The following is a 26,052-nucleotide window of genomic DNA, read 5'->3' as shown; positions in this document are numbered from 1 at the left end:
CTATAGCTACTGCTATATTTTAGCAAATGGAAACATTTCAGATAATAGAATAGTTTAGCTAATGCTTATTAGTTTAACTGGAAATAGTTTAGCTAATGCTATAGTTTAGTTAATGTTTAGTAGTTTAGTAGTAGCAGTTTTGCTAATGCAATATGCAATATACTATGGCGCCCCTTGTGGCAAAACTGAGATTGCAACACATACAGCTTTATGAATTACTTGATGCGTTTCAGTACACAATGTGTGAAATCAAACAGCCATAATTAGGAGCGTGCATGTGTAAAGTATGTTCAGGCCTTAAGAAGTTGCTTGTGTTGACATAAGCCACATTTCCAGTTTCTTACAGTATATCTCACTCACCGCAAAAGCCTAAAGGTTCAGCCTGCAGATATCACAGTGTTTGTTCAAGCTTGTACTGTATATCTCGGAATTGCTTTAAGGAATGTCTTTAGACTGTATATCAGTGGCTTTTCTCTCCACTGGGAATGACATCAGTGTTTTAGTGGCTGACTCAGCATCATAAAGACAGTAGCAGTCTTTATGTCCTTTTAAAATAAAGTAACGGTCAAAGGCCCTGATATTTAATTGGAATGATTGGAAGACAATCCATCATTCTGCTTTATTTGTGAGTCCAAAGTCATGGCAACTGTTTAATTATCATTACGTCAATGACAGTATCTCTTGTTTGTGAAACCACGTCTGATGAGGCTCAAAGCCGTGTGTTTTTACTGGTTAGAAACACACATGATTTTGTAACCTTAGTAATTTTTAGTTTATCCAGGCTGCGGTTAGTTGTTGATATAGTACCAGTCTCTACCTGTTACACTGTTGCTTTCTAAAGCACTTAATTTAGCTTGTGTTCAGAGACTCTTGGATTCATTAATCTATTGTTCTCCAAATTTGAAATTTAACAGATTTCTGATGCACAGAGAGATGCTGCTCATTGGGAACATCTTTAATAAGTCACAGCTGGTTTATGTTGAATTTTGGGTTGACAGACATTCAAACTACAACCTATCAAGGGCCATTTATGCTTGTGAAAATGTCCGCATATTTATGCTGAATATGTTTAATCCATATCTGTAAGTTAAATGTAGATGTAAAATATGAATATATATATATATATATATATATATACATATATTGTCAGTGCACTTTCCACTTGACACATTAGTCTTGAGTTTGTAATTGACACTAAAATGTGGAACAGATTAGTTTTTTCCTTTATTATGCTGCTTTAGTGCCACTGCCACATTGAAAAAATGAGAATAAACTTTTTATGAAAATAAAGTTGTATTGTTGCATGAATAAAGCCAGAAAAATTAGGAGACTGAAGTAATTTTAAATTGTCAAAAAAGTACTTAGAAATTAAACAAAATATTATGAGAAAACGCATGATTAACACTATAGGAATAGGATTTAATTTCATAATGGAATTCTACACATTTATTCTACAGTTTATTCTCAAACTATTTAAGATTATATCTCATTATAGTGCAAGCTTATTCTTAAAACTTCATGACTTTACTCTGACTCCATACTTAATAAAGACCTATAATGGCATTATTCTCAAAGCATTAAAATTTTAAACGTGGCACTAAACACTTGTCATACTACTTTGAGCTGAAAGCATTTGTCAGCATGTTTGTTAGGGCTTACATGTATAGGTTTGAGCAGTTCTCTTGTGGCCTGTAAGATTCCACCACTGGTATATTCAATACCACCGGTCAGAGCATTAATATTTTAAGCCTCTGGTCTTAACAACGAGGTGCTTTGTGGAATTACTCTCTGAGTCTGTTGAATTTGTCTGAGGTTTATGTTGCAGATGAATGTATCTCTGTTTGCTTATGGCATGCATGTAGTTTATTACTTATTTGACCTTTTCTTATTATTTTTAGGTTGAAAGGTAGTGTGGCAAACGTCTGTTATTGAGCAACTGAATCACAACTTCAGATTTACACCCTTTCCTTTGGTTAAAATTTCACCATAGTCATAAGATGCAAAGCAGCCAGTTTGGCTGCCTTCTGCACAAGTGGGTCAATAAGCAGTAAAGCAGTTTTGTTCAAATATTAAGTATTTGAAAATGTATCTCATGATGTCATGTGGTAATTCATGATATTTATAATATTAATACTACAGTCAGAAAATGTATGTGTCTACAGCTGCATTTATTTGTTTACAAATACAGTAATATTGTGAAATATTGTGCAATTTATGAGAACTTGTATACAGTCATGGCCAAAGATATCAGCACCCTTGCAATTCTGTCAGAAAATGCAACCCTTGTCTCAGAAAATTGTTGCAGTTGCAAATGTTTTGGTACTCGCATGTTTATTTTTATTTTTATTTTTTGGCATTGGAACAACACACACACACACAAAAAAAAAAAAAAACAGAGAAGAAAAGTCAAATCTGATACAATTCCACACAGCACACAAAAAATGCACTGGACAAATTATTGGTACCCTTAACTTAAGCACCCCTTTTGGAAAAAAAAACTGAAATCAGTCGCTTCCTGTAACCATGAATGAGTTTCTTACACCTCTCTCCTGGAATTTTGCAAACTGCTCCAGGTCATTCAGATTTGAAGGATGCCTTCTCCCAACTGCTGTTTTGAGATCTCTCCACAGGTGTTCTGTGGGATTCAGATCTGGACTCATTGCTGGCCATTTCAGAACTCTCCAATGCTTTGGTTGTAACCATTTCTGAGTGCCTTTTGAAGTGTGTTTCGGGTCATTGTCCCAAGACCCATTACTTCTGGTGGAGACACAGCTTTCTGACACTGGCCACTACATTGTGCCCCAAAATTATTTGGTAATCATCAGATTTCATGATACCGTTCACACAGTCAAGGCATCCAGTGCCAGAAGCAGCAAAGCAACCCCAAAACATCTTTGAACCTCCACCATGTTTGACTGTAGGGACTGTGTTCTTTTCTTTGAAGGCCTCATTTTTTTTCTGTAAACAGTGCCATGATGTCCTTTACCAAAAAGCTCTACTTTTGTCTCATCGGTCCACATTACGTTCTCCCAGAAGCATTGTGGTTTTGTCACATAAGTTTTGGCAAACTCCAGTCTTGCTTTTTTATGCCTTTGTGTCAGCAGTGGTGTCCTCCTGGGTCTCCTACCATAGCGTCCCTTTTCATTCAGATGGCGACAGATAGTGCGAGCTGACACTGTTGTACCCTGTGTCTGCAGATCAGCTTGAATTTGTTTGGAAGTTAATCGGGGTTCTTTATCCACCATTTGAACAATCCTTCGTTGTAATTTTTCATTAATTTTGCTCTTCCGTCCACGTCCAGGGAGGTTAGCTACAGTGCCATGGGCTGTAAACCTCTTGATGGACACAGGAACATTAAGATCTCTGAAGATGGACTTGTAGCCTTGAGATTGTCCATGGTTTTCCACATTTTTTTCTCTCAAATCCACAGACAACTCTTTACACTTCTTTCTTTTCTCCATGCTCAGTGTGACACACAACACAAAGGTTGAGTCAACTCTTCTCCATTTTAACTGGTGTAAGTGTGATTACTATATTGCCCACACCTGTTACTTGCCGTAGGTGTGTCTAAATACAAATTTACAATACAAGCATCCCATGCTTGAAAAGCAATTATTTCTTACAATTTTGACAAGGTGCCAATAATTTTGTCCAGTCCATTTTTTAGTTCTGTGTGAAATGTTATCAAGTTTGACTTTTCTTCTCAGTGCAAACAAAAACAATAAGCATGTGAATACCAAAACATTTTCAATTGGAACAATTTTCTGAGAGAATTGCAAGGGTGCCGATATTTTTGGCCATGACTGTGTGTGTATATATATGTGTGTAGTTATTTTTTTATTTTTTTTATTCCTGTGATGGCAAAGCTGAATTTTCATCAGCCATTACTCCAGTTTTCAGTGTCATATGATCCTTCAGAAAACATTCTAAACACCCAAACTTTTCAATGGTATGGTTTCAACCAAAACTTTTAGCAGCACAACATATAAGAAATCAGCATATCGTAATAAGGATCATGTGACACAGAATACTGGAGTTATAATGCTGAAGATTCAGCTTTGCTATCACAGGAATAAAATAAATTGTAAAAATATATTGTAATAAAAAAATATATATATATATATTTTCAAATGTAATAATATTTCACACTGTTTTTAACTGTATGTTTTATCAAATAAATGCAGCCTTTGATGAGCTTAACAGATTTATTTCAACAATAATAAAAAAAAAAATCATAATTATTCCAAACCTTTGACCCATAGTACATGAAAGATACATAAAATGCAATTGCAGTATGCACCATGTCTTTAACCATTATATCCTTGTGAGTATCCTGACTGGCATAATGTGCAGATTTTCAGAAAATAAATGGGTGGACTAGATTAAATCAAGAGCTCCACCTTCTGTGCAACCCAAATTGATTTTTTTTTTTTAGGTTTTCTCATGATTATTTATGAGCCAGCTGAGTAGAACCAACCCTAGAAACCATCTGTCATGTGAATTGATGAGTTAGCACACTCACGTGCACACTGGGTTGGGTGGTTGAGTATACAAAGACGATGGCATTAGTACAGATGCTTTAATGTTTACTTAAGCATGGGAGGCATCTGTGCACATGTTACATGCCTTGTTGAGCAGTGAGACACAACAATTTCCACCACAGCTGTTCTGAAAAGCCAAAGATATGTATAATATCTTTCTCCTGTCACTTGGTCTCTTATTTGGCTCTTTTTCCATCCCTTTGTTTCCCACATATAATTTATCTAGTTTAAATAGAAAAGTACTTTTATTTAGGCCCTTCTTCATAAAGATATCTTGCGTTAGATAGCTTGTGTTTTGCTTTTGAAATAGCAAATGTGCTGATTATGGACACAGTTTATAAAAAGACATTATTAGGAACAGGTCCATTTTCTAAGAAAAAATGTCAAGGCTTAAACTATAAATGCATAAAATCAAGTATTTTAGCATTCCAAATCAGCACACTTTACCTTTAAATATCTCTGTTCCAAAAGCAACTGATTCTTTCCATGTATAATTGTTGATGTTTTGTGCCGATGAGCTCATGGGAGCAAATGTGGGTGGATGTTTTGGGTCCTTGTTTTCATCAGTTGTCATCTTTTTTGCTCCTGCTTGACCCTCAGGGCGGCAGTCAGCCAACATCACAGTCACCTGTGGCCTTCCTGTCCATAACCTTACATGTGTGCAGTGAGACCTGTGAGCAGGCATTTAGCCAGAATGGACATTTCCTGTATGTTCAAGTCAAGCTAACTTAATTTGCACTTTCCAGAGCGATCGAGCGCAGCTGATGCTGTAAAAATACTCCCCCATTTTTAAAATACACAAGAGACACGCTCATCCTGACAGGATGTTAAAAAGGTGTCAGAGTTTGAAACAATTTAAGCTTTATGTGCAACATCTGTTACATGCAGAAGATTAACACAGAAAATAATTTTGATTCATTCAGTAGTTTGTAAAAAGCTATGCAAAGCGTTTACATTAGAAGACAATTAGTGCTGTCAATTGATTAATCGCGATTAATCGCATCCAAAATAAAGATTTTTGCTTATGTGTGTGTGCTGTGTATATTAATTATGTATATATAAATACACGCACATGCATGTATATATTTAAGAAAAATATGTTATGTTTATATATTAAATATATTTATATGTAAGAATATAAATACATGGATGCGATTAATCATTTGACAGCACTAAATACAATGGACATAAAACCCTGATTTGTTTGGTTTTATTTTCTAGCAGTGCACATTAAACTTAAAAACAGAAAACAAGAAAGAAAACAAAGAAAACAAGCTTGTTTGTGCCTGTTTATTTGGCCATTTAAATGAAATCCTCAGTAAAACATTATAGAAGCCCTGAAATTCAAAACTAATCTATGCAAAGCCAACACTTTAATCAGGCTTTTAATCAGGACAATACAACACAGATAAAGTGATAGTTTTGTTGACTGTTCAAGGATAGCAAACGGAAAATGAAGGTGGGGAAATCCTCCCATCCCATTTCTGTCTCCTATGCACTCGCCGTGGTCACTCATTTACCCAGGAATATTCTGTTCCTGCTTGGGTTGCAGAACCTTAGATGACCTTTCATTGAATTTGAACTATCCAGAGTTACAGAAAAAGGCGATTTCCATGAACAGGATGTTTTTTACAGCAGTTCCGTGTAGAGTTTAGTGATCATGTTTCTTTTCTGCAATGTTTGAATAGTCAGTGCATACACATATGCAAAGGTAATCGTGTAGTCTCACGTAGCCAGAATTTTGACTGTCAGCAAGTCTGGGCTGCTGTGCAGTTTCATACTCTATCCAAATATGCAAACACAGACTTACTGTAAATGCAATGCATTGTAAGACCAATAGAGTTACCTTCCAATGTCTATGTCAATTTTTGGCGAGATGTGAAATATGTACCAATAAGTACACATCACTGCAGTTTCCAAAAGAAATGAACACTAGAGGCAGTAAAACTCAGACGCCTTTTATTCCTTTTCACGCAAATTTACAGAGTTTCGATTAATAAAGTGTAATTTTCGCACAATTTATATGCGTTTTTATATCAGTTTCGCATTGTCAACACTATCGGGTAGGTCTAGGGTTAGGTTTGGTGTAGGGCATATTTCCAACACGATAGAGCTTTAATTTTTACGGACAGTCCCCGGATATTTGAATTCTGAACCACCGCAATACGTACCTTTATCAACTAGGGGTGTCCCCGAATAGTCGACGATTCGATGCTTCGATTCGAGGAGCCTGATTCGACTCCCAATCTCTCAGTCGAATATTCGTGGGGTGTTATTATTATCATGCCATTTTGGCTATATGGGGGTGCTCAGTGTCTGATTTCACATCGAACTACCGGTTTTCTCCCAAAAAAGTTAATGTACAGCCTATTATGATAATGCTGTAAATAAGAATATTAAAAGAAAGAGGCTTTAAATAAATATTTTAAGGTGCGTGAATAAATCCAACTTCCCCTATTGATTTAAGTTTCGCTTTCTAACCTGTCACCGACAGAGGAGCATTTTTGGCGGCAGGGATTTAAATCTTCAACAAGACTCAAACTGACACAGGCAGAGTGAAAGACTGGATTTTTTTTTTTTTGATCAGGTAGGGTATAAGTGATTTCAAAACGTTTCAGTCTGTTTATTTGTATCGTGTATATCTCGTATAAGATGCATTTGGTTGAGTTACGTTACAGTAAAGCGCTTCATTGTAGTACGGCGATTATCTCTTCAGTGCACGGTGCGAGCAGGACAACAATGCAGAATATTAATAACTATGACTGGCACTGTCATATATTGTACATAGCATTATAATGAGAACACTATTATAATAAAACGCTGCGATTTTTTTTTTTAGTGTTTAGTTGTGTTTCTGCATGTTATTGCGTGAAGAACGCGTCCACAAAAGGAGTTCATTCAGAGCCGCGCAGACACGTTCAAGTGCATTCGGGGCATTTTGTGCAGATAGCCTATAAGTGGTAATATTAACGTTATGTTATATAAATAACGAAGCGTATTCTATGTGAGATAAATGAGTTAAATCCCATTTATTAAAAACCTGCTGCTTCATTCTATTGGTCCTCTTCAGTGCGTATTGTAAAAAAAAAAAATGTTGTGAATTCTTAAGGGTTTCGTTGACGTTTAATATTAACTATATTTTAATCAAAACATAAAACATTATTTACCCCGTTTGTATCTGCAAGATGTCCGTTACACATTTTCCCTATGTATTTATGACTGTGGAATGTCTGAATTGATTCTTGGTAATGTATTTTGCCCCGCCCCCAAATATATGATTCGACTATCAATCGACTATCGGCATGATTCGAAAAATCCGATTCGACTATGAAAATCCTTAGTCGGGGACACCCCTAATATCAACGTAATAAAAACATGCCAGGGTTTACGTATTGAACCCGTGTTTTAGCGCCACTCAGTGGACATTTCTCTGTGAAACTGCGGTGAAACGTGCAGTGAGGTACTTAAAAACTTGCTAAAAAGTGCCCCCAGGTACGTTTATGCCATGAGACCAGGTAGTATTATTCAGCTAGGTAGCTATAAACACACAGTAATGTCTGTTATAGCGCCCTCTGTGGTAATCGTAAAAATTAAACATTATTTCTTTGCTATATAAATTCTGGGGTGCATTTCCTAACATCATTGTTAGTCAACTATTGTTCCGAATTCCGTTGTTACCAATATTGTGAATTTCGACGATTTGTTTAACTGGTTCGCAAACAGCATCGTAAATTAAAATTTAATTCAGGATCTTCACTTCTCTTTCAATAAAAACAAAAGAATAATGATAAAATAATAATAAGGATTATGTCTCATACCTAGCGGAAGTGTGAAAGGTTCTGTTTCCTTAAACTAGTTTGTCATGCATTTCTTTTTTAACACATTTACAGGTAAATCCTAGTATTTTCATTTTGCGATTAATCATGATTAATCACAGTCCATGACTGTGATTTAACACGATTACATTTTTTAATCGATTAATAGCACTACTTAATACTACTATAATCAATGGAATCCAAACCAATCAGTATGTTTATTAGTCAGACTATCCAGAATCAATGCAAAGGGTTAATCTGTGTTCTTGTGTGTTGACACTATGGAACACATTTGTACTATTTTACTGTAAACAAACACTGGAAATAAGACAATGTATTATTAATTAACTGATTCATTGATCCTGAATTGTGATTGCAGTTTTGAGGTTTTAGAAATTTTGGTTTTTGGCACCAATTCATGATGACCAAATACAGATTTATGGTAGCGTCTGTTCTCATCTCAAAAACAATCAATAAATCAGCTATAGTATCTCACAGAAGTGAGTACACCCCTCACATTTTTGTAAATATTTTATTATATCTTTTCATGTGACAACACTGAAGAAATGACACTTTTCTACAATGTGAAGTAGTGAGTGTACAGCTTGTATAACAGTGTAAATTTGCTGTCCCCTCAAAATAACTCAACACACAGCCATTAATGTCTAAACCGCTGGCCACAAAAGTGAGTACACCCCTAAGTGAAAATGTCCAAATTGGGCCCAATTAGACATTTTCTCTCCCCGGTGTCATGTGACCCGTTAGTGTTGCAAGGTCTCAGGTGTGAATGGGGAGCAGGTGTGTTAAATTTGGTGTTATCGCTCTCACTCTCTCATACAAGTTCAACATGGCACCTCATGGCAAAGAACTCTCTGAGGATCTGAAAAAAAGAATTGTTGCTCTACATAAAGATGGCGTAGGCTATAAGAAGATTGCCAAGACCCTGAAACTGAGCTGCAGCATGGTGGCCAAGACCATACAGCGGTTTAACAGGACAGGTTCCACTCAGAACAGGCCTTGCCATGGTCGACCAAAGAAGTTGAGTGCACGTGCGCAGCGTCATATCCAGAGGTTGTGTTTGGGAAAAATACGTATGAGTGCTGCCAGCATTGCTGCAGAGGTTGAAGGGGTGGGGGGGTCAGGCTGTCAGTACTCAGACCATACGCCGCACACGGCATCAAATTGGTCTGCATGGCTGTCGTCCCAGAAGGAAGCCTCTTCTAAAGATGATGCACAAGAAAGCCCACAAACAGTTTGCTGAAGACAAGCAGACTAAGGACATGGATTACTGGAACCAAGTCCTGTGGTCTGATGAGACCAAGATAAACTTATTTGGTTAAGAGGACTCCAGTGGCTACCTGAGAAGCTCTGGTGAACTCCATGCCCAAGAGGGTTAAGGCAGTGCTGGAAAATAATGGTGGGCACACAAAATATTGACACTTTGGGCCCAATTTGGACATTTTCACTTAGGGGTGTACTCACTTTTGTGGCCAGCGGTTTAGACATTAATGGCTGTGTGTTGAGTTATTTTGAGGGGACAGCAAATTTACACTGTTATACAAGCTGTACACTCACTACTTTACATTGTAGCAAAGTGTCATTTCTTCAGTGTTGTCACATGAAAAGATATAATAAAATATTTACAAAAATGTGAGGGGTGTACTCACTTCTGTGAGATACTGTATTAATGTGACTAGGAAATAAAATGTACTCATAATAGCACTCTAACAGGGTCATGTTTTTCCAGGGCAGGATGCATCAGCACTTACCCATCTGTCTCCATCTGCTGTATTGGATTTTTTTAAAATGTTTTTATGTTGCCAGTTCTGCTTAGTTTACTGTTTGAAATGAGTTCATCTGAGACATTTTAGAGGTCAAATGATCCCATATCAGACAAAATGGACCCTTGTACTGCTGGCTAATGACTAGATAAATGTTGGACCTGTAGAACATGGTCCAATCCACTTAAGCTACTGATCTTTTCCCTGGGAAAGAGGAGGCCGTGGAGATGTCTTTGTCACTGTAATCGCAGTAATGAGGCCGGTGGGTTGAGGTTAATGCGTTCAGTCAGAAGCTGAGCTTCATTTTATGCCTAGTGAACAATGTGTGACCCACCTCATGCATAACATTAGATAATGCTAATGTTCAGCTTTCCTGAGAAAATCCATTGAAAGTCCATTTCGACAAACATAAAGCTTCAAGAAGTTGTCAAATATGTCATTAAAAGTATTTCATATTAATCAAGTGGTCTGCAGAGTCACAGTTGTTTTATATAATGAAAAGATCAACTGAGGAAAAGAAGGAAAGTCATATGAGGTTTGAATTTTGATTAATTATTATTTTGTATTTGGAAAAATGTATTTGGAAAATCCAAATTTAATTCTTATTGACTGGACCAAATGATCATTTCAGACTTTTTATTTAGAGGTGGCATACATTTAATTCAACAGTGTGTCTTCTTAACTACATTATATTAAATAGTAATATATTAAACAATAGTATATAAAAAATAAGTAAATACAAACAAACAAAAATTAATTAATTAATTATATACTATATTACACATAATATTATATATAATAACGTGAATTCTAAGTGCAAAGTGCAATAGTATGAGCATTAATTACTCATTTCTTATAAAAATGTCTTGCTTGCATCTGTCCAAATAGAATCTCAAACAATCCTGTTTCAGATTAGCACTGGGTGTTCATTTGAACCTAATTTTCAAATCTGTCAGATGACTCACTAGAGTGTTTTGTGGACGCTTTTGAAATGGGAAATGTATTTCAGTCTCATAAATGTCTCTCAATATCTTTTAGAGTATGTATAATTACACATGCAGGGGCATAGTATGGGCTCACATTGACATAATTTGTGGTTAGGGGGTTCTTGGAGTGCATTTGGGTTTACAAGACCAATTTATATATCCTCAAGTCTTTAAAGATTTATAGTGGTCAGAGGTCGTCATTGTAATATGGCTTATTTTTGAGTTATGTGTTCATGTATCCCCTCTAAGCTGCATAGAATGCGCTGGCACACACGAGTAGCTCTGAAACTGAGAAACAAAGTTAACTCTTGAGTGACTGTATTTAGTATTTTAAAGGGTTTGGAGACGCAGGAGATGGCACTGGAAAAGACTAGACACACACAAGAGTGTTTGACTAGCATTACTGTCCTAAAAGTGACATCACAGCTGAAATAGCGAAAAGAAGCTTGCAGCTGGAAAATCATGTTAGGAAGAGAGGTTAAAAACAGAGTAGCACTGTTTAAATTATTAGGACACCGATTCAGTAACAGAATTGTACATAAAATATGCATACGAGCGTTTTCACAAACAAATCATGAACTTTTGTGCAACAAAGGTAAATAAAAAGCTACGGTAACATCACTGAAGAGCTCTCAACTTTACAGGAGACTCACATTTCTCTCAGACACTAATGCATTGAATCCTGGCGTCTCTAGAATGAGCAATCTTGCCAGGGTGAATTCTTTGTATTGCATATAAAGTACTGTACTACAGTTTATCTGGAAACCTTCATTCAGTATTCAACTAAATTTAGTATTCACTTTTATAAAAAAAAAAAAAAAAAAAAAGTATAAAGTTTATGCCATCCGCTGAAGTAACGGTAGCACTTATTACAGCACTTATTACATTTTACAGTTCTGTTCCTCGTGTGCATACTATGTACTTATTGTAGTAATTACAATAAATATGTACTAACTAGGTACTAACCCTGAATCTACCCCTAAACCTAACCCGGTGGCCCAGTAGTGCACAACAAAATGAAATTGCCACATCACAACGGAAACAAGCCGCAGCACAACAAAATCTCCACAACACAACGAAAACAAGTCGCGACACAACGAAAACAAGTCGCGACACAACGGAAACAAGCCGAAATTAGCACAATACAATGGAAATAATCCACAACACAACGAAATTAGCACAACACAATGGAAACAAGCCACAACACAATGAAAACAAACCGCAACACAACGGAAACAAGCTGTAACACAACGGAAACAAGCCACAACACAACAAAATTAGCACAACACAACAGAAACAAGCCACAACACAACGGAAACAAGCTGCAACACAACAGAAACAAGTCGCAACACAATGGAAACAAGCCACAACACGCTGAAATTAGCAATATAATGGAAATAAACCACAACACAACAAAATTAGCATATCACAACGGAAACAAGTCGCAACACAATGAAATTAGCACAACACAATGGAAAAAAGCCACAAAACAATTAAATTAGCACAACAAAATGGAAACAAGCCACAAAACAATGAAATTAGCACAAGACAATGGAAACAAGCTACAACACAGAAAACAAGCCACAACACAACGGAAACAAGCCGCAACACAACAGAAACAAGCCGCAACACAACGGAAACAAGCCACAACACAATTCATTTTCAATAAATCATCTGGGTGGACCAAGAGGATGATTTGTGCTCTTAATATTATATACATTAGTATATAAATTCAAAATTCAAGTTTTTCTGTGATATGTCCCCTTGAAAAATCAATGTAATAAGGGCTAAAAAGTAAAAGGCAGAGCAGCAGATTGTGTTGAAGGAAAGGTTTAAATAATGAAAACAGAAAACGTGAGTAAATGAATCCCAGGGTGTGACTGTTTACCTATCGTGTTGCCAGAACTTCCTCTCTCGCTCCCTAACAGGGAACGTCTGTGTTCATGAACAAACTCAGTGTTTTGGCACTTTCCACGAATACAGTTTTCTTGAAGACCTTTTTAAATCATTTAAACCATTATGTAATAACTAACCTAGTATGAATAGCTTATAAACATCAACAATTTGTATTGACTGTTAAAATTGGAATTTTGGCCTGTCCCACCTCAAAGATCTTGACTTTCTTGTATGCATAAAATAAAAACATATATCAAATCAATATTAAATATCAGATCAATAGATTATTAGAATATAGAAAATACCAACTTTTTAACTGTCGTACAACAATTCGCCATTGTTCATTGAAAAATTTTTTTTTTTACAGTTTTTTTAAATCTAACACTGTTTCAAGATAAAAACATTTATTCAGATAAATAATTTGCCTCTTTCACTTAAACACTCTCTATTTTTCCAGGATTCGTCCACAGTTGGCAAAGGAAAAGATAGAGGGATGTCACATCTGCACGTTTGTGACCCCTGGGGAGCCCCAGGTTGTTCTGGGAAAGGACAAGGCCTTCACGTTTGACTATGTTTTTGACATGGACTCGCAGCAGGACAGTATCTACAGCAACTGCACTGAGAAACTCATCGAAGGCTGTTTTGAAGGATATAATGCCACTATCTTCGCCTATGGACAGGTAAGACTATAAAATGCCAGGAAACGCAGTGATGAAGTGAAGTAATTCAATCCGCACTGAAAATGTTTGTTTTCAGCCCAGAATTTTCTGGTCCAGACGTTTTCCATTTCAGCCAAGAATTTCATTAGTATTGTTGGAATTATTATTGAATTAAATGTTCTGAACACAACTTTTAGCACACTCTCATGGCAGTTCGAAACTATATATTTTGTTTTGGCTAATTTGTATGAATCTTATTCATAAGTTTTCATACAGTCTTTTTATGCAACACTTATGGTTTAGGGTTGTATGTTTAGGGTGGACCTACATGCTTTTTTCCCCCCATATGGATAGCATTGTACCAGTTCATATGAAATCATCACCTCATAAAATAGTTATGTTTTAGTGAATTGCCTTGTTTGAACTCTTTAATAGAGCTAGTTCAAAAACTAATTCACAGCTTGTTACATGTTCTTGATTTGTAAGGAAATATTTAATTAAATCCTGCAAACTTTTTTTAGTTGTTTTAGTTATCTTAAAGGGGACCTATTATGCCCCTTTTTACAAGATGTAAAATAAGTCTCCGATGTCCCCAGAGCGTATATGTAAAGTTTTAGCTCAAAATACCCCACAGAACTTTTTTTTATAGCTTGTTAAAATTGCCACTTTTAGGGTATGAGCCAAAACGCGCTGATTTTGAGCATGTTGCTTTAAATGCAAATGAGCTGTTGCTTCCGGAGAAGAGCGCAGAGCTTCAAGAGCTCAAGCTCCGGCATTAGCAGTGCTAGCCTTTGCAAATAAACATTCTACTATTAGTACGGTGTTATCTTTACAGTAAACATTCTCTGTTTCAAAGTTAGTCATCTGATTATACTGTGCATAATAAATTCACGTTTATGAATTACACAGACGGGGAGCACGGCGGGATAAAAATAACAGCATAGCTGGTCTCATGCTATCACAAACTTTATAAGACCAACTTCTGATTATTAGCTCGACAACTTCAAGCGATCGACTCGCATTGCTTTCATATGCAACTTTTAACTACCACATTCCTATTCATGATCATTCTGGTAGCACTTGAAGGCAGCATCAGTGAAAACAGACAGAGACAATGGTAGCTTTAGCAATTAGCCTTACAGAGTGCCAAGAAGCTCTTTCAGAAAGGCAATTTGGAAAACGCGTGATACATACTTTGTCTGTTGGTATTGATTCCTAAACATTTCGGGGACGTTACCGATTTTTTTCCAGGATATTTCCTTCGAAAATGAAATTTAACCACAGTGTCCTCGGCTCAGATGTGGGGAGATTATGGCGACTCCTATGTTCATTAGTGCTTCCCAAAACACAACACTTGTAAAGCCTCTTTGTTGCTGAAATTGTATATATCTCCAGTAATGGCGGACTGCAGCTTCTCACTCAGTGCTGTGTTTATGCTAATAGGGCAGAGAGTGTCACAAATGGGTGGGACTTTTTCCCTTCAGTGACGTGAACAGAGGGAGAATCTGAAACAGCTCTTTTGGAGACACTGTTCATAATTTATTGGTTTTATAAAAAAAAAAAAAAATGAGTTGGTAGATTTTTAACATTGTAGGCTGGTTGTTTTCACACAACTGTGTTCAAACACCTTATAAAAGTGATTTTTGCATAATAGGTCCCCTTTAAGTCTAATACTGCAGTGATTCGTGTCTTAGGACATCAGTGTATCGTCACGAGCTGCAAGGTTTAATTTGAATTTGTCTGTGCATGTTTTGTTTTTTTTCTCCCAAAGATTGTGTGCCCATTGATGAGCATTATATGACTGACAGACTGCAACGGTTTGAGTTAAAAATCTTCGTTTGTGTTCTACTGATGAAACAAAGTCACCTACATCTTGGATGCCCTGGGGGTAACCAGATAAACATCAAATTTTCATTTTTGGGTGAACTATCCCTTTAAGTATTTCTGTAGGCCAACCTGGAAGTTAGCATTTTTCAATAGGCTTTAGGCTTACTGGAGAAAATAAGGTCTGTGACCAACAAAAGTTTATGATTATATGCACAAATAAACTCAAATTTGATGAATCCTAAAGCCTAAATATAATCACCAGACCTAAATCTAAATGAAGGCTATAAACAGCTACACCACGGTTGCAAAACTTCAACGTCACCACCTTTCACCAGTTTCCAACAACATACATCTAGTAAGTAGATGAACTTTCCTGTTTGGCGGGATGATGTTTAATGTCTCTAACAACACATTTAGTCCCATTTAGCCACTGCCAGACCCTTTATTTTTTTTTTTTTTTTTAAATAATGCCTTTAAAAAATAACAAGGGAGTATTTTTGATGTATTCTATGAAAATATCTTGAGCTTGTGCTAACCACAGACTTTATGTCAGGCATTTAACCAAGTTCAATAATCCATTGACTTCGTTTCTGGGTTTTGGTCTGCAAAATTACCTCACCATTTACAATTGTATTGTAAATTGCCCCAATATCGCTGGAAAAAATATTAAGCTATTTGATAGTTATTATTTTTAAAACATGCAGCCTCAAATAGCTTTCAGTGTAGTACTTATTTTTTTGATTGTACATTGTTTCAGGGAAAATGTCGGAAACTTAAACTTGTTGGAAGCATAATAGTGTTGATGTTGAAGTCATGCAATTGTGGTGTAGTTAATTTATACCCTATGTTTAGCCGACTTATTTAGGCTGCAAAATTCATAAAAGTTGTGTTGTTAACTACATTTTTAATGGTATAACTAGTAAGTACTTTATTTATTTATTTATTTATTTATTTATTTTATTTTAAAATACTTAATATATAAATACATTTCAACTTATTATCATTATATTTGTTGTTTCTGTATCATTGTTATATTGACAAAAACTTGGTAAACTTTTTGTTTTGGTTTTTTTTTTAACAAACGCAAAGCAGTAACAGTATAAGCAATTGTGGAACATGCTACACATCATGCAAAGCAAACAAACCATGAAACTTCTCTCAGAACCTGAACAATGGACATGTTCAGACAAGAATGCTGCATTTTTTTTTTTTTTTTGTAATCTAACACTAATAGATTACTAAAAAAAAAAGTCTAATCCCCTCAGTCCAAATGCGTTTTTTTTTTTGTTTTGTTTGTTTGTTTTTTGCTTGTTTTTCCCAATAGAGGTAGTGTATTACATCTTAAGTGCTTTCTTTGAATAATGATTTTAAAAAAAACTCTCCCTCATGAGAGTCCCGCCTCTTCGTCAGCCTTTTCTGGCTTTGTTAATTCTCCCCCTGTTGTTCTGGGGTCTTGTCTTCCTGTCAGCGTCTCTTTCAGTGAGTGATGTGCGCTCAGGCCCAGTGTGTCATTCCTCTGTGTGTCTATGGAGACAGAGACCCCAAACTTCTTTTGTCTGGACTGTCGCCCCCTCTCTGTTGCCTCGGCTAAAAGAAAATGTCTCTGCTTCACATTTACCACACATATCAACAGCACAGGCAGGTTTTCCACAAGACTGGGTTTTTTTGGCTAAGACTAAGAGTTTTTTAACCCTAAATGAGTTTTGACTCATTCTGTGGAAAGATAGAGAGATTCAGTAAAAATTGTGAGAAATTAATCACTATCTATACCTATATCTATCTATATATATCTATATCTATAGATAGATAGATAGATATATATATATATATATATAGATAGATAGATAGATAGATAGATATATATATATATATATATATATATATATATATATATATATATATATATATTAGTGCTGTCAACGATTAATTGCAATTAATCACATCTAAAATAAAAGTTTTGTTTACATAATATGAGTGTGTACTGTATATATTTATTATGTATATATAAATACAAACACATGCATGTATATATTTAAGAAAAATGTTATATATTTATATATAATAAAAAATATAATAATATAAATATATATACATGTAAATATTTTCAAAATATATACAGTATATGTGTGTGTGTGTGTGTGTGTGTGTGTATTTATATATACATAATAAATAAACAAAGTACACATACATATATCATGTAAACAAAAACCTTTATTTTGGATGTGATTAATCGCGATTATTCGTTTGACAGCACTTATATATATATTAGTCAGTTTATGTAAACTCTTTTTTAAAAAAGCTTCACATTTTTCCATTTAAACCCTTCAGAACTCTTGCCCAATTTATTTACTTTGTAACTGCATTACACTGTTGTTTGTTTGAGGTGTTGTTCTTGTTTTTTTAATTATTATTATTATTATTATTTTTGTGGTGTATATGTTTTACTCATGTAAATTCCGTGTAAAAAAAAAAAAAAAAAAGGTTAAAAAAGCATTGCCCCATTCACTTTCATTGTAACTGCATTACTGTAAATGTTTTCATCTTGTTTTCATGTTTGTGCTATATATATTTCGCTATTTTCATGTAGAGAAAAAAATATATGAGCTTGACATTTTTGTTTAAACCTTCCAGAACATTTTCCCCATTGATTTTCAACAGCATATAACAACATTACAGTTTTTCTTGTTTGTTTGTTCAAACTGAGGGACAAATTGAATTTATTTTTGACAGCATGTTGCAGGTGGTGTCTATAGACTTTGAGTTGGAAATGATCTGATATATTCCTGATAGTATTCCTTTTAATGTACAATGAGGAACTTTGAAACACATCATAAGTTAACTAATAATATCCCCTGTTTGAGTGGACTGGTTAACCTCACATCCTCCTGAATCTTTTCAGACTGGTTCGGGAAAGACCTATACCATGGGAACAGGCTTTGATGTGAACATCACTGATGAGGAGTTGGGAATTATTCCACGGGCCATCAGCCACCTCTTTAGAGGCATCGAGGAGCGAAGACAGGTCGCCACAGAACAAGGGCGACCCGTACCTGAGTTTAAGATCAACGCCCAGTTCTTAGAGGTAAATAACAACCTTAACTGTCAGTTTCACTTGTAGTTTGGTTTCATTTGAGCTCAAGAAACTACCATTAGCAATCTTTCAACTGTCAGAGGTGTTATTTCCTGTCTTAACCCTTTGATGCACAACATAGGTCTAAGGTGACCCGACTGAGCTTATTTTTTCTATATCTTTGCAAGAAATTAATTTCATCATTCAGAATTCCAGGAATTCCTCAGTTAACTGTTTTTGATCATCACAAATCCTTATTTTTATTTTTACTTTCTCACTTTTTGAATAAAAATAATTTTTGTGTTACTACCCTACTAATGCACAACATGTGTCTAAAATGACCCATATTAATTTCCTGTTATTTCAGTTATGGATGAGTGTTTCTTTGCTGAATCTCTGAAAGTAATGTTTTACTATCATTGTTATGTTGTTTTTTTGTATCATTTTGTTTATTTTTCCTTCCTTACTTTATAAACAAACACCGTTGTTGTATTTCCTAATCAGTTTTACACAATTGGGTCTAAAATGACCCGTATTCATTTCCCTATGTTATTTCAATCATGTCTGAGTCATTATTTGCTGAATCTTTGAAAGAAATGCATTTTATCATTTATTATTCCAGGTATACATAAATTTTGATTTCCATAAATCATTCTGTTCATTTGTCCTTTCGTGGCAAATAAACATATTTAAAGTGTTAAATGTGTTGGTCTCAATAACTGCTAAAATAATTATTTTAACAAAATGTCTTTATTCTTTTGTTTTTTCATGCTTGCATATATGGGTCATTTTTGACCCATGTGTGTAAACTTGATGTAGTAACACAAAACCTAGGGAAAAAATTAAATATTAATTTGTCCTGAATGTATTCATTTTAATAAAATATTAATTTTTGGTCATTGTAAAAATATATTTTAAATATTCATGGTTCATGGAATTTATAGATCAGAAAATATTAAATGCTGAAATATCAGATTTCAAAAGATGACACAAAAAAATGCCCAACAAAGTATGAAATAACATAGGAAATGCTATCAGCACTGAGGTTTAAATTTATCCTCTGATAAGTGCAAAGGGTGGTGTTGACAGCATGCCATATATAACACGCCTGTCGTAACTTTGGCAGAGATTGGCAGACGTTGAAGATGTTAACATACATGTCTGAGCTTGGCTAATTAATTACTTAACCACTCCTGCATATTTTCAGCTGACTAAGGTGCGGTGTTTTGTTTCATAGTTGTACAATGAGGAGGTGCTGGACCTGTTTGATTCCACTCGAGATGTGGAGGCCCGCAAGCAGAGATCCAACATTAAGATCCATGAGGATGCCAATGGAGGGATTTACACAGTGGGAGTCACAACACGAACTGTTAGCTCAGAAGCAGAGGTTGGTTGTATACTAGGGTGTGAGGACATATCTTATGCCTTTCTGCATTTGCTAAAATGTATTATTTATATGTATATATATATATATATATATATATATATATATATATATATACACAGTGGGTACGGAAAGTATTCAGACCCCTTAAATTTTTCACTCTTTGTTATATTGCAGCCATTTGCTAAAATCATTTAAGTTCATTTCTTTCATCATTAATGTACACACAGCACCCCATATTGACAGAAAAACACAGAAATGTTGACATTTTTGCAGATTTATTAAAAAAGAAAAACTGAAATATCACATGGTCCTAAGTATTCAGACCCTTTGCTGTGACACTCATATATTTAACTCAGGTGCTGTCCATTTCTTCTGATCATCCTTGAGATGGTTCTACACCTTCATTTGAGTCCAGCTGTGTTTGATTATACTGATTGGACTTGATTAGGAAAGCCACATACCTGTCTATATAAGACCTTACAGCTCACAGTGCATGTCAGAGCAAATGAGAATCATGAGGTCAAAGGAACTGCCTGAAGAGCTCAGAGACAGAATTGTGGCAAGGCACAGATCTGGCCAAGGTTACAAAAAAATTTCTGCTGCACTTAAGGTTCCTAAGAGAACAGTGTATAATCCTTAAATGGAAGACGTTTGGGACGACCAGATCCCTTCCTAGAGCTGGCCGTCCGGCCAAACTGAGCTATCGGGGGAGAAGAGCCTTGGTGAGAGAGGTAAAGAAGAACCCAAAGATCACTGTGGCTGAGCTCCAGAGATGCAGTCGGGAGATGGGAGAAAGTTGTAGAAAGTCAACCATCACTGCAGCCTCCACCAGTCGGGGCTTTATGGCAGAGTGGCCCGACGGAAGCCTCTCCTCAGTGCAAGACACATGAAAGCCCGCATGGAGTTTGCTAAAAAACACCTGAATAAGATTCTCTGGTCTGATGAGACCAAGATAGAACTTTTTGGCCTTAATTCTAAGCGGTATGTGTAGAGAAAACCAGGCACTGCTCATCACCTGTCCAATACAGTCCCAACAGTGAAGCATGGTGGTGGCAGCATCATGATGTGGGGTGTTTTTCAGCTGCAGGGACAGGACGACTGGTTGCAATCGAGGGAAAGATGAATGCGGCCAAGTACAGGGATATCCTGGACAAAAACCTTCTCCAGAGTGCTCAGGACCTCAGACTGGGCCAAGGTTTACCTTCCAACAAGACAATGACCCTAAGCACACAGCTAAAATAACGAAGGAGTGGCTTCACAACAACTCTGTGACTGTTCTTGAATGGCCCAGCCAGAGCCCTGACTTAAACCCAATTGAGCATCTCTGGAGAGACCTAAAATGGCTGTCCACCAACGTTTACCATCCAACCTGACAGAACTGGAGAGGATCTGCAAGGAGGAATGGCAGAGGATCCCCAAATCCAGGTGTGAAAAACTTGTTGCATCTTTCCCAAAAGACTCATGGCTGTATTAGATCAAAGGGTGCTTCTACTAAATACTGAGCAAAGGGTCTGAATACTTAGGACCATGTGATATTTCAGTTTTCTTTTTAATAAATCTGCAAAATGTCAACAATTCTGTGTTTTTCTGTCAATATGGGTGCTGTGTGTACATTAATGAGGAAAAAAATGAACTTAAATGATTTTAGCAAATGGCTGCAATATAACAAAGAGTGAAAAATTTAAGGGGGTCTGAATACTTTCCATACCCACTGTATACATATGAAAAAAATTATATATATATTTATAAGTTTTCCTCATAAAAATGTAATAATAATAAGTAGTGCTGTCAACTCGACAATATATCTACGTGTATATAGTTATATTCATTTAAATTATATAATATATACATATATTTATTATATAAACTAAACATATTGTTAATATGTTAATATATACATGCATGTGTGTGTATTTATATATACATAATACATATAAACAGTACACACACATATATTATGTAAAAAAAAATATATATATTTTGGATGCGATTTATCGCAATTACTCGTTTGACAGAACTAATTTTAGCTGCGATTAATCGCGATTAATTTGATTTGACATTACTACAAATAATATATTTGATTTAAATTTTTCTATAGAAAAAGTGCAGTGGTTTAAAATATATATATATATATATTTTCAGTTGTTTTAAATAAAATTATCTTTATTTATTTTTAAATTTTTGTCAGTTTTTAATATAAAATACAAATCAATTATCAGTCCATTTTATGTAATGAACATATTTTATAAAATACATTTATAGTAAAAAAATAAATAAAAGTAAGTTTTCCAGATTTAGACAAAACAATAATTAAATTTTTCACAAAAATACAACTTTTTAAATAAATTGTGTTATTTATACTGTACTTTGTCTTTTTATTAAAAATATGTGTTTTAGTTTTTTTTTTCTTTATAAAAATCAAGCATCTATAGGTTTGTGGGTTGTTTCAAAAAAAAATTGTCAAGTCCTTTATAATTTTTTTTTTTTAAGATTGGCGTTTTTTGTTTGTTTGTTTTTTTGTTTTTTTTTTTCAAATAAAAGTTGATCAGTTATTTTAAAGTTTAAATTACCTGTCCATCATCATCAATCCATGTATTCCGTCATTGTCAGTTATGCTCGGGAGAGGTGAATTATCCCAGTGTTGATTACCCAGAATTCTCCTCTCTGTCTCTTTCAGATGATGCAGTGTCTCAGATTGGGCGCTCTGTCCCGCACCACCGCCAGCACTCAGATGAATGTCCAGAGCTCACGCTCTCATGCCATCTTCACCATCCACCTGTGCCAAGTTCGCGTCTGTGCCTCAGACAATGTAGGTGGTGCTGCCTGGCTATCAAATCTCCTACAGCTGGAAAACTTTTGCTCAGATCATACTGTCACACACCTTTGAAAGAAAGAGTGTCTGTTATACTGTTTGGCCATCAAACCAGAATTGAGTCGCCTTGAAAGTGTCTCCACCGAATATTAGACACATGTTGAAATCTGTTTTTGAAGATTTGATTGATAACATCCTTTAGTAAAATTGTAGATAAGTGTGTTACCTTTGTATAGTTTGGGTATTTAGGTAGATTGAGTTATAATATACTATAACTCTCTTCAGTTTTTAATTTTATGTTTTCTTTCAGGACACGGAGACTGATAACAGACTGGTGAATGGCTCCTCAGAAATTAACGAGTTTGAGACGCTAACAGCTAAGTTTCACTTTGTGGATTTAGCTGGCTCTGAGCGACTGAAGAGAACAGGGGCCACAGGGGACCGAGCCAAAGAGGGCATTTCTATCAACTGTGGACTGGTAAGAAAAGAAGTGGAAAATGGGCAATTCATAAACACTAAAATATTCACAGTTTCTCAAGTATAGCTACAAGACATAAACAATATGTGTGGTAGCATGATTTCAGTATGATAAAATTGCTTGGCAACCTTTTCTGTCTGAAGTTATGTCCAATTTTACTACAAACATAAAATTTACTATGTATGTACGTATATATTATTATTTTTTTTTTTTTTTTAAGCATGTTTACAGGAGTAAACAAAGATATAATATCCATTTTTGAGTGAACAATTTTTTAAATGTGAGACATTTACTGTATATTTGGTCTGTATTACCTGTGATAACTAATCATTTTGTCTTTGTTTGGTAAAGTTAGCTCTTGGCAATGTTATCAGCGCTCTGGGTGACAGGAGCAAACGCTCCACACATGTGCCTTACCGTGACTCCAAGCTTACTCGCCTGCTTCAAGATTCTTTAGGAGGAAACAGGTGAGCATCTGTACATTTTATTAGGAGATATTCCAGGTTTTTGTGCAGTTTTTTAAACATTGCCTCTCTTTTGTGACCTACAGTCAGACAGTGATGATCGCCTGCATCAGTCCATCAGATAGAGACTTCATGGAGACCCTTAACACGCTAAAATATGCAAACCGTGCTCGCAACATCAAGAACAAAGTGATGGTGAACCAGGACCGGGCCAGTCAACAGATCAGCGCTCTGAGAACAGAGATCGCTCGACTGCAAATGGAGCTCATGGAATATAAAACGGTTTGTGCAGCATCTGTATTTGTTTCAAGTTTGTTGAATTAGATTTTCACCATAATGTCTCTAACATGTTTGTGAACAAGATTTTGTATAAATAATATAATAAAGGAACTTTTCTTAATTTTAGTTTTCCTAATTTAAATGAGTAAGGTTATTGTTTTTTTACATGAATTTAATTTTAGTTAAATTACCTATAACACATAAAAATATAATATAATATAATGTTACGTTTTTTTTTTAAACAGGGCAAGCGTATGGTTAGTGAGGACGGTCTGGAAAGCATCAATGATATGGTGCATGAGAATTCCATGCTGCAGACAGAAAACAATAACCTGCGTGTACGAGTAAAGGCAATGCAGGAAACCATTGATGCCCAGAGAGCCAGACTCACCCAGCTACTCAGCGACCAGGCCAACCAGACCCTCGCCAGAGCAGGTACAAACAATGATGTATAAAGGAAATATCAGATATTCTAGATTTACTAGGAACAATAATGCTAATACATAGCTAGAGAATTTTGTGTTATAGATATTGTATTAATTAAATTAATCAATGAATAAAAAATTAAAAAGAAAAGAAAAATCATATATATTATATATATAATGGGAAATATAAGTGAAATATAAGTGTATTAGTGTAAGTGTATAACTACATGTATAATCCAGCAGATAGTCCCAAACAGCAACCCTGTTGCCCATCTTTTTTTTTTTTTTTTTTGTATTGTTTTTTGTTTTGTTTTGTTTTTTGATTGATTGTTTTGTTTGTGTGTTTGTTTGTTTTTAGTTTGTTGAAATACGTTATTTTATTTATTCTGTTTGTTTAATTTTTACTGCCAGAAAATATTTAAAAAGGGCAACTCTGTTGCCTGTTTTTTGTTTTGTTTTGGAAATGGTTTCAAAACATTTTAGTTAACAGGGTTATAAAAAAAGAAAATTGAAAATAAAGAAAATAATTTTAATGAAGAACATTTCCCTTTACTGTTTAAAAAAAAAATTGTGATGTACCTAATTGGATTAATTGTTATCTAGATGGATTAAGATCTCCTAGACACAAGAGGAATCATTTCCTTCATCTATAAACTACATTATTGTGCTGTTTTTACATACCCATCTAAATTTTCTTTGACTTTTTGCAGGTGAAGGGAATGAAGAGATCGGAAACATGATCCATAATTACATCAAAGAGATTGAGGAGCTCAGGTAATGCACAGTGCACGTACACCCATATGTTAGAAGTTCTTAAAACCTCTCTGTATGTGTAATCTTTGTGTATTGTGTGGTCTTCAGGGCAAAGCTACTAGAGAGTGAGGCTGTAAATGAAAACCTGCGGAAGAACCTGTCCCGTGCCTCCACCCGCTCTTCATTTTACGGTCCAACCTCTGTTACCCCCAGCCTCCTTGCACCAGAAAAAGATGCCACAGACATCATTGAAATTGCAAAGAAAGACCTGGAGAAACTGAAGAAAAAGGAGAGGAAGAAAAAGAAGAGGTAAGCTACTGATATTGATGCTTAAGCATGCAGCTGAGGAACAAGAAACTCAGATTTCCTTTTTATCCCTGGACAAAGGAGGGTGTGTAAGGGATTGTTCTGGTCTGCTGTATGCCTCCAAATATGTGGTATACAATTTCTATGCTTCCTCACAGGCATCCTCATTGTGATGAGTTGCTTCGAATAGGAAACATTTGCTAAATTCTCTAAAACAAATCCATTCATGTGACTGTCAATCTTTGTCACAAGTTCTAAAAAGTCCACGCGCAACAAGGCAGCTGACCAATGCAACTGGTTATTGCAACTTAAATAGTCATAAACTAATGTAGTTTAGTCATAAATGATCATTTTTCATCCTTTTTTATCCTTATTTTACAAAATTATCTAGAACTATTGAATATAAATAGTGCTGGGCAACGATTAATCGCATCCAAAATAAAAGTTTTTGTGTGTATAGTATATGTGTGCATTGTGTATATTTATTGTGTATATTTAAAGACACACACATACAGTATATACAGTGGGAAAAAAATTATTTGATCCCCTGCTGATTTTGTGCGTTTGCCCACT

At 35.3% G+C, this 26,052-nt stretch overlaps 1 protein-coding gene across 3 annotated transcripts in view; it reads left to right on the top strand.

Moving 5' to 3' along the window:
- Positions 1-26,052, top strand: part of LOC131538938 (kinesin-like protein KIF21A) — a 49,504-nt gene that overhangs the window by 3,521 nt on the left and 19,931 nt on the right. For all 3 annotated transcript variants that reach the window (XM_058773122.1, XM_058773124.1, XM_058773123.1), the window contains exons 2-11: positions 13,477-13,699; positions 18,405-18,587; positions 19,813-19,962; positions 22,640-22,771; positions 23,085-23,252; positions 23,604-23,719; positions 23,803-23,998; positions 24,241-24,430; positions 25,131-25,194; positions 25,282-25,482. In XM_058773122.1, coding sequence (XP_058629105.1) covers positions 13,477-13,699; positions 18,405-18,587; positions 19,813-19,962; positions 22,640-22,771; positions 23,085-23,252; positions 23,604-23,719; positions 23,803-23,998; positions 24,241-24,430; positions 25,131-25,194; positions 25,282-25,482 — 1,623 coding nt within the window. The remainder of the gene's footprint in view (positions 1-13,476; positions 13,700-18,404; positions 18,588-19,812; positions 19,963-22,639; positions 22,772-23,084; positions 23,253-23,603; positions 23,720-23,802; positions 23,999-24,240; positions 24,431-25,130; positions 25,195-25,281; positions 25,483-26,052) is intronic.

The sequence above is a fragment of the Onychostoma macrolepis genome, chromosome 04 (genome assembly GCF_012432095.1).
Source record: "Onychostoma macrolepis isolate SWU-2019 chromosome 04, ASM1243209v1, whole genome shotgun sequence".
Classification (NCBI taxonomy): domain Eukaryota; kingdom Metazoa; phylum Chordata; class Actinopteri; order Cypriniformes; family Cyprinidae; genus Onychostoma; species Onychostoma macrolepis.
This window is presented reverse-complemented; position numbering and strand designations above follow the sequence as displayed.